The sequence below is a fragment of the Bombina bombina genome, chromosome 7, assembly GCF_027579735.1.
Source record: "Bombina bombina isolate aBomBom1 chromosome 7, aBomBom1.pri, whole genome shotgun sequence".
In the NCBI taxonomy this organism is placed as follows: Eukaryota; Metazoa; Chordata; class Amphibia; order Anura; family Bombinatoridae; genus Bombina; species Bombina bombina.
This window is the reverse complement of record NC_069505.1, coordinates 239438747-239449401: the sequence shown is the minus strand read 5'-3', so window position 1 is coordinate 239449401 and position 10655 is coordinate 239438747. Positions and strand designations below refer to the sequence as shown.

Here is a 10655-nt window from a genome sequence, read left to right as displayed (position 1 = left end):
TGGGCTCCTGCAAATAAAGCAAGGAATGGGTGGAATTTGGATATTGAAAATAATTGTATTAAACAAGGTGCTATTTTTTTTAAACATTTACACTTGGTTGACATATTGGCCTCTATCACAATCTATTGACGATTTGCTCTAAAACACATATTTTACTTTCTGACCAAATTGGGAGCCAAGTTTCTCAAGTGATAACAAAGCTATATCGTTTCAATTGTTAAAAACCTGAAGCAAAGAGTTTTTAATTGAAAATCTACACAAAGGAGGTCTCCACAAAACTGACACAAACACTAGCCCATTCACACATCTTAAAGGGACGGTCAACACCAGAATGTATGTTGTTTTAAAAGATAGATAATCCTTTAATTACCCATTCCCCAGTTTTGCTTAACTAAAACAGTTATAATAATACACGTTTTACCTCTGTGATTACCTTGTATCTAAGCCTCTGCAGACTGCCCCTTTATTTCAGTTCTTTTGACAGACTTGTATTTTAGCCAATCAGTGCTCACTCTGTAAATTTACGTGCATGAGATCAATGTTATCTATATGAAACACATGAACTAACACCCTTAGAGGCAGCCTTCAAGGTCTAAGAAATTAGCATATGAACCTCCTAGATTTAGCTTTCAACTAAGAATACCAAGAGAAAAACGCAAAATTGGTGATAAAAGTAAATAGGAAAGTTGTTCAAAATGCCATGCCCTATTTGTATCATGAAAGTTTTTTTTTGACTTGACTGTCCCTTTAAGGTTACAGGAACACTTTTTTCATGTAAACCCTTTCTTCACTATGCACAGTAAATCCTCATTTTTATGTGTGACATTCATCTACGGTCATCCCCATATATCTCATGAGATCACAGCAAAGGCAAAGCATGACCTCAGCACTGCTGATGCTGATTGGATATTGTACTTTTTTTTTTTTTTTTTCCAACTTGCTGCTGGACAGCAGCTGAAGTATAACTGTTTATTGGTGAACTGAAGAAATTTTGAGGTAAAATATCTTCATTTTTTACATAGAAATGTTGTGATATTTTCTAGTCAGTTTTTTGCAGTTATGCTGCAGCACTTTCAAGTTATTTAGCATATGAGTATTATGTCCCTTTAATGAGTTCAATGGAAACTGATTATAATTTAAACATTTCAGCTTCCATTGATTATTATTATTGTTATTATAGGTTATTTGTAGAGCGCAAACAGATTCTGCAGCGCTATAAACATAGGCGGAATACAAGGAAACATTTATAGGGATCAGACGGGTAGTGGGACCTGCCAAGAGTTGCACTGTTGTAGTCAGCTCTAAAGAAAGTGATCTACAAAAAGCATGGTTCTTAGGCTTACATGCTAAGGGGGTTCAAGGGGATAGCAATGGTGGAGAGGAACTGGTATAAAGAATGGTTAGTGTAGGTTGTATGCATCCCTGAACAGTAGAGTCTTTAGGGAGAATTGGAAGCTTTCAAAACTAGGGGAGAGTCTTGTAGAGCGAGACAGAGAGTTCCACAAGATGAGTCAGTCTGGTGAAGTCCTGTAAATGGGAGTGTGAGGAGGTAACAAGAGAGGAGGAGAGTAGGAGGTCATGAGCAGAGATAAGGGGACAGGAGGGAGAGTATCTGGAGACAAGGTCTGAGATAAAGGTGGAAGTGGGAGGATTTAGCCAAGGACTGAATGTAAGGAGTGAAAGAAAGATATGAGTCAAGTGTGACCCCAAGACATCAGGCATGCTGGGTAGGGGTAATGATGGAGTTGTCGACAGTTATAGAGAGATTGGGGGTGGAAATTTTGGAAGAAGGGGGGGAAATTAAGGAGCTCAGTTTTGGAGAGATTTAGCTTGAGGTAGAGAGAGGACATCCAGGAAGATATGTGAGAAAGACAGTTTGTGACACGGGTTAGCAAGGAAGGAGATAGGTCTGGTGCAGAGAAGTAGATTTGGGTGTCGTTGGCATACAAATGATATTGGAACCTGTGGGACTTTATTAGGGAACCTAATAATGATGTGTAGCTTGAGAAGAGAAGGGGACCAAGGACAGAGCCTTGCGGTACCCCAACAGAAAGTAGTGACGGGGTAGAGGAGGCCCCAGAGAAGGCTACACTAAATATATGGTTTGAGAGGTAGGAAGAGAACCACGAGAGAGCTGTGTCACACATGCTGAAGGATTGGAGGGTTTTGAGCAAAAGAGGGTGGTCAACAGTGTCAAAGGCTGCGGACAGATCAAGGAGGATAAGCAGAGAGAAGTGGCCTTTTGATTTTGCTGTAAGTAGGTCATTGGTTACCTTAACAATTGCTGTCTCTGTGGAGTGATGGGGACGAAATCGAGATTGCAGTGGGTCAAGGAGGGAGTTTAATGTAAGGAAATTGGATAGGCATGCATATACTAGCTTTTCGAGAAGCATTGCAGCAAGAGGGAGTAGGGATATAGGGCGGTAGTTTGGTTGGGATGTTGGATCAAGAGAAGGTTTTTTGAGGATAGGTGTGACCAGTGCATGTTTCAGAGATGAAGGAAGTATACCGGTGCTGAGGGAGAGGTTGAAAATGTGTGTGAGTATAGGGGTAAGGGTAGAAGAGAGGCAGGGGAGTAGCTGTGAGGGGATAGTGTCAAGGGGACAGGTAGTAAGGTAAGAGCGCAGTATAAGTGCAGAAACGTCTTCCTCTGTAACGGGAGAATTAGCTAAATTTATGGCTATGTGGGTTGTGGTTGATTGCAAGCGTTTGAGGGGGTAAGAGAATGTAAACTGGGGGAGGAGCTTATGTAAAACATAAACGGAAAGTATGTTTGAAAAACAGAAGCTGGTATTACTTTACATCAACAGGAACAAACTTGAGGAGCATCGATAGTAGATAAATAAAACTTGACTTTTATTTAGTATAAATTTAAAAATGTGCAGCATACACTGGTGCCCATATCGTTAAGGGAACAGCTTATGCATTTTGGGGTCTTGCCATACGCATAGCTGGCAGCCAGCTATGAGTATGGCAAGAAGCTGAAACACGTAAGCTGTTCCCTTAACAATATAGGCACCAGTGTATGCTGCATGTTTTTAAATTTATATTAAATAAAAGTCAAGTTTTATTTGTCTACTATCCAATGCTCCTCAAGTTTGTTCCTGTTGAATCTTTGGCCTTTATCCGGACCTGACACTATCCCTATAGAACTGCTGCTATCTGGAGTTACCTTGTACAGCGAAGGACCGGTGAGTGCTATACCCCCTAAAGCCTGCCACCGTGAGTGACGTCATCACCCGGCGCAGAGTTTGGACTGCCCAAAATGATGTTGCGGAGGATCCGTGTGGCCGTGAGAGAAAGTGGCTTGTTGAGCAGGAGCAGCTCCAAGTGAATACCGGCTGAAAGGAGCCTCAGGACGGGTGTAACCAGGGAGTCAAAAGTGCTCTCAAGGTTTCCAAGCATCATCCGCTACTCAAAGCCACCAAGTGGGGTTAAGCTGCTTAGTAACACTGTCTGTACACCAGTGCATACAGGCTGTTATGTTATCTTGCTGCAAAGTTCATATGTGAAAAGTGGCAATTACATGTAATAATCAATGGACAGCACAGGATTCCGCTGGACTTAGGTGCACCCAGTGTCTCCCTAACAGGAACTTTTTCATTACTTTACATCAGACAAAACATTTCAAACTTTCATGGCTCAAAGTTAACCTTAGAGAAGTAAGAAAATTACTATTTTAGCTTAGCTACTACTATAATACAATGAGCTGTTTCTCTCAGCAAATGGACTTGACTACTACAATCCCTTAGTACTTGAAATGATAAAAAACAATCAATCCCCCAGAGCTATTTTCTTATTTGTTCTACATAATCCTTATAGTGCATAATGACAGTAAAACATATTTCCTTACTTGTTATTGCAGTCTTGCAGGATTTTATCACAGTGAAGCTCCTTTTCTGATTGGATATAGTTGTAATGTTTACAGTATAGTCAGTATAATATTTTAAGTTTGTCAAATTTAAATTCAGGTTTCCAGAAATGCAGTTACTTTGAACGATTGCATTTATTGAAGTTGTCTCTGTACCCACTATAAGTTCAAACTGGTCAAATAAACCATTAGGGCACTGCCATTCAAAGATAAGGATCGGCTGCGCAAGTTCGTTTCTACAGTTAAATGAAGGTACGGCCTCTGGAACTTGGAAAAAGAGAAATTAAAATGTTATTAAACAAACACAAGAATAAACATTATCAACTAGACTGAAACTTTTTTAAAAGAGCACTCTAAATAGTGTTACATAATCTGCGGGGAACTATCTATATCAAAAGAATTATTTTATCAAATTATAAAAAGAATTAATTTGGTACAGGAAATTTATTTAAAATCACTTTTTGATAGCATTCTAATTGAACAAGGACATTTGGCTAGAATTTAACACACCCCCATGAATTAGAAGATAACAAAAGCATGTGTCCAGGATCTACCTTTTAACAGGAAATCACCTGGGGGCTTTGTAAACAGAACAGAGACACAATTTAATGAAAGCTAAAAATTGTTGTTGGGACCTTATCTTATAGACACAATTCAATGGAAATTAAACATTTGTCCATGACTCATAAGATAACAATGTAAATTATCTTGGATCACATGTGTCCAAAGATTACGAGTTGGCCAGGAAGAACCCTGCAGTTTTGTAAACACAGAACAGAGAGAACTGTGTTCCAACTCAAAAGATGGAGTCCAATTGTCTAGAAACTATTGTGAATAAACTTACAAACTCATGAGCCCTCATTCATATGTTAATGAGGTACCTACTATTCTAAATGACACTCCCTAATATGAACTGTAGCAACCTTTATAAGAAATTAAAGATTAGAATGGTGTATATAAGAATTGGCACATAAAATTGTGATAAATAATATAATCTGGTATCTAAATGTATGAGAAATTAAATGTGTAAGGAAAGGACATGTAAAAATGACCAGTATTGCATTATGGGTGTACAAGAATCATATTATTTTAAAATAACTATATGTATAGATAAGTTAAATATGGTATTAAGTATATGAAATGACATGTATGATATGAATATATATATGCCTGTGTATCTATGTATATATATATATATATATATATATATATATATATATATATATATATATATATATATATATATATGTGCATATGTGCATATATATATATATATATATATATATATATATATATATCTATATATATATATATATATATATATATATACATACATACATACATACATATATATATATATATATATACACACACATATATATAGATATATATATTTATATATGTGTGTGTGACTTGTACATTTATGTAGTGTATATAAATATATATGTACTGATTACCTGACCAAATCATATTCCCAGACATCACCATGCATTGAGGAGTTAAGCCAGACTAAATTATACGTATAATGAGAAACTATTGTAAAATACTATGGCCTAGATTTAGAGTTCGGCGGTAAAAGGGCTGTTAACGCTCCGCGGGTTTTTTTCTGGCCGCACCATAAATTTAACTCTGGTATCGAGAGTTCAAACAAATGCTGCGTTAGGCTCCAAAAAAGGAGCGTAGAGCATTTTTACCGCAAATGCAACTCTCGATACCAGAGTTGCTTACGGACGCGGCCGGCATCAAAAACGTGCTCGTGCACGATTCTCCCATAGGAAACAATGGGGCTGTTTGAGCTGAAAAAAAACCTAACACCTGCAAAAAAGCAGCGTTCAGCTCCTAACGCAGCCCCATTGTTTCCTATGGGGAAACACTTCCTACGTCTGCACCTAACACTCTAACATGTACCCCGAGTCTAAACACCCCTAACCTTACACTTATTAACTCCTAATCTGCCGCCCCCGCTATCGCTGACCCCTGCATTACACTTTTAACCCCTAATCTGCCGCTCCGTAAACCGCCGCCACCTACGTTATCCCTATGTACCCCTAATCTGCTGCCCTAACATCGCCGACCCCTATGTTATATTTATTAACCCCTAATCTGCCCCCCACAACGTCGCCGACACCTGCCTACACTTATTAACCCCTAATCTGCCGAGCGGACCTGAGCGCTACTATAATAAAGTTATTAACCCCTAATCCGCCTCACTAACCCTATCATAAATAGTATTAACCCCTAATCTGCCCTCCCTAACATCGCCGACACCTACCTTCAATTATTAACCCCTAATCTGCCGACCGGAGCTCACCGCTATTCTAATAAATGTATTAACCCCTAAAGCTAAGTCTAACCCTAACACTAACACCCCCCTAAGTTAAATATAATTTTTATCTAACGAAATAAATTAACTCTTATTAAATAAATGATTCCTATTTAAAGCTAAATACTTACCTGTAAAATAAATCCTAATATAGCTACAATATAAATTATAATTATATTATAGCTATTTTAGGATTAATATTTATTTTACAGGCAACTTTGTAATTATTTTAACCAGGTACAATAGCTATTAAATAGTTAATAACTATTTAATAGTTACCTAGTTAAAATAATAACAAATTTACCTGTAAAATAAATCCTAACCTAAGATATAATTAAACCTAACACTACCCTATCAATAAAATAATTAAATAAACTACCTACAATTACCTACAATTAACCTAACACTACACTATCAATAAATTAATTAAACACAATTGCTACAAATAAATAAAATTAAATAAACTATCTAAAGTACAAAAAATAAAAAAGAACTAAGTTACAGAAAATAATAAAATATTTACAAAGATAAGAAAAATATTACAACAATTTTAAACTAATTACACCTACTCTAAGCCCCCTAATAAAATAACAAAGCCCCCCAAAATAAAAAATTCCCTACCCTATTCTAAAATACAAATATTACAAGCTCTTTTACCTTACCAGCCCTGAACAGGGCCCTTTGCGGGGCATGCCCCAAGAATTTCAGCTCTTTTGCCTGTAAAAAAAAACATACAATACCCCCCCCCAACATTACAACCCACCACCCACATACCCCTAATCTAACCCAAACCCCCCTTAAATAAACCTAACACTACCCCCCTGATGATCTTCCTACCTTGTCTTCACCATGCCAGGTTCACCGATCCGTCCTGGCTCCAAGATCTTCATCCAACCCAAGCGGGGGCTAGACATCCACTGAAGAAGTCCAGAAGAGGGTCCAAAGTCTTCCTCCTATCCGGCAAGAAGAGGACATCCGGACCGGCAAACATCTTCTCCAAGCGGCATCTTCTATCTTCTTCCATCCGATGACGACCGGCTCCATCTTGAAGACCTCCAGCGCGGATCCATCCTCTTCTTCCGACGACTAGACGACGAATGACGGTTCCTTTAAGGGACGTCATCCAAGATGGCGTCCCTCGAATTCCGATTGGCTGATAGGATTCTATCAGCCAATCGGAATTAAGGTAGGAATTTTCTGATTGGCTGATGGAATCAGCCAATCAGAATCAAGTTCAATCCGATTGGCTGATCCAATCAGCCAATCAGATTGAGCTCGCATTCTATTGGCTGATCGGAACAGCCAATAGAATGCGAGCTCAATCTGATTGGCTGATTGGATCAGCCAATCGGATTGAACTATATTCTGATTGGCTGATTCCATCAGCCAATCAGAAAATTCCTACCTTAATTCCGATTGGCTGATAGAATCCTATCAGCCAATCGGAATTCGAGGGACGCCATCTTGGATGACGTCCCTTAAAGGAACCGTCATTCGTCGTCTAGTCGTCGGAAGAAGAGGATGGATCCGCGCTGGAGGTCTTCAAGATGGAGCCGGTCGTCATCGGATGGAAGAAGATAGAAGATGCCGCTTGGAGAAGATGTTTGCCGGTCCGGATGTCCTCTTCTTGCCGGATAGGAGGAAGACTTTGGACCCTCTTCTGGACTTCTTCAGTGGATGTCTAGCCCCCGCTTGGGTTGGATGAAGATCTTGGAGCCAGGACGGATCGGTGAACCTGGCATGGTGAAGACAAGGTAGGAAGATCATCAGGGGGGTAGTGTTAGGTTTATTTAAGGGGGGTTTGGGTTAGATTAGGGGTATGTGGGTGGTGGGTTGTAATGTTGGGGGGGGGTATTGTATGTTTTTTTTTACAGGCAAAAGAGCTGAAATTCTTGGGGCATGCCCCGCAAAGGGCCCTGTTCAGGGCTGGTAAGGTAAAAGAGCTTGTAATATTTGTATTTTAGAATAGGGTAGGGAATTTTTTATTTTGGGGGGCTTTGTTATTTTATTAGGGGGCTTAGAGTAGGTGTAATTAGTTTAAAATTGTTGTAATATTTTTCTTATCTTTGTAAATATTTTATTATTTTCTGTAACTTAGTTCTTTTTTATTTTTTGTACTTTAGATAGTTTATTTAATTTTATTTATTTGTAGCAATTGTGTTTAATTAATTTATTGATAGTGTAGTGTTAGGTTAATTGTAGGTAATTGTAGGTAGTTTATTTAATTATTTTATTGATAGGGTAGTGTTAGGTTTAATTATATCTTAGGTTAGGATTTATTTTACAGGTAAATTTGTTATTATTTTAACTAGGTAACTATTAAATAGTTCTTAACTATTTAATAGCTATTGTACCTGGTTAAAATAATTACAAAGTTGCCTGTAAAATAAATATTAATCCTAAAATAGCTATAATATAATTATAATTTATATTGTAGCTATATTAGGATTTATTTTACAGGTAAGTATTTAGCTTTAAATAGGAATTATTTATTTAATAAGAGTTAATTTATTTCGTTAGATAAAAATTATATTTAACTTAGGGGGGTGTTAGTGTTAGGGTTAGACTTAGCTTTAGGGGTTAATACATTTATTAGAATAGCGGTGAGCTCCGGTCGGCAGATTAGGGGTTAATAATTGAAGGTAGGTGTCGGCGATGTTAGGGAGGGCAGATTAGGGGTTAATACTATTTATGATAGGGTTAGTGAGGCGGATTAGGGGTTAATAACTTTATTATAGTAGCGCTCAGGTCCGCTCGGCAGATTAGGGGTTAATAAGTGTAGGTAGGTGTCGGCGACGTTGTGGGGGGCAGATTAGGGGTTAATAAATATAACATAGGGGTCGGCGATGTTAGGGGTAGCAGATTAGGGGTACATAGGGATAACGTAGGTGGCGGCGATTTGCGGTCGGAAGATTAGGGGTTAATTATTTTAAGTAGCTTGCGGCGACGTTGTGGGGGGCAAGTTAGGGGTTAATAGATATAATACAGGGGTCGGCGGTGTTAGGGGCAGCAGATTAGGGGTACATAAGTATAACGTAGGTGGCGGTCGGCAGATTAGGGGTTAAAATTTTTAATCGAGTGGCGGCGATGTGGGGGGACCTCGGTTTAGGGGTACATAGGTAGTTTATGGGTGTTAGTGTACTTTAGGGTACAGTAGTTAAGAGCTTTATAAACCGGCGTTAGCCAGAAAGCTCTTAACTCCTGCTATTTTCAGGCGGCTGGAATCTTGTCGTTAGAGCTCTAATGCTCACTGCAGAAACGACTCTAAATACCGGCGTTAGGAAGATCCCATTGAAAAGATAGGCTACGCAAATGGCGTAGGGGGATCTGCGGTATGGAAAAGTCGCGGCTGTAAAGTGAGCGTTAGACCCTTTAATCACTGACTCCAAATACCAGCGGGCGCCCAAAACCAGCGTTAGGAGCCTCTAACGCTGGTTTTGACGGCTACCGCCGAACTCTAAATCTAGGCCTATATAATTAATTATGCCTCATCTGTAACATACATTTATATATGAGATGCCCACATAAGACAATTATATTTATATATATATGCCTTATGTATAAATAAGTGTCTAAATTAAATCATAAGGATTTCATTTTTAAACTGGTACAGTTTAGTTAAACAAAAATATTAAATATATATATATGTATGTATGTCTTGTGTATATGCATATATGAATATGTATGATATATATGCATATATATATATATATATATGATATATGATAAATTAATGCTGAACAAAAAAAATGTAATAATTAGTTCACTTTTATAGCATCATTCACCAGCACCATCTTGTGGCCAGTTAGCAAAACTACAGCCAGCTATGTTTACCATTAGCTGCATTGTCCCAAAAAGTTAATTAGTATTCGTCAAATCACAGGGTACAGATCCTAACACCTCAGTGAATGGCTTTTAGAGATTAGGGCAGAGTTGTAGTTCAGGATAAATTGGGCCACTGAACACCAAGAAAAAAAACCTTGTCTGCATGAAATCAAGCTGGAAGCTTTGTCTATTTTTTCTCTGAATCCTGGCAACACCAACTCTAGATTTTTGGTATCCTTGGAACTTTGTTTGTTTTTCCTGTTGGACTAAAATACTTTTTGGGACTGGGTACAGAGGGAACAGACTGCTGACCAGAGATCACTAAAGGCTTGGAGAGCAAACATTTGGGGAAGTATAAAAAGTCTATAATTATATTTAAATAGTTGTGGCATTTAAAGTCCATATTAAGAAAGGCATTATATAATTATAGGCCCAATTTTTTTTTTATGTACTTACCCCCATAGGCAAGGCTATATTTGTCTATGAATCTAATTCACCAAATAATAAAAGAAATCTTGTCATAAATTGTGTTCATTTAAATTAGTTTATTGTAAGGAAGACCCTGGGCATTATGTTTAAATATATTTAATTTTATTTGTATTGTATTCTCCAAGGCTGAGATCTGTTGAGGCATCA

General features: G+C 38.0%; 1 protein-coding gene across 1 annotated transcript in view; it reads right to left on the bottom strand.

Moving 5' to 3' along the window:
- The window catches only part of LOC128636319 (receptor-type tyrosine-protein phosphatase beta), a 390099-nt gene that overhangs the window by 96879 nt on the left and 282565 nt on the right, over positions 1-10655 (bottom strand). The window contains exon 36 of the mRNA XM_053689349.1: positions 3854-4138. Coding sequence (XP_053545324.1) covers positions 3854-4138 — 285 coding nt within the window. The remainder of the gene's footprint in view (positions 1-3853; positions 4139-10655) is intronic.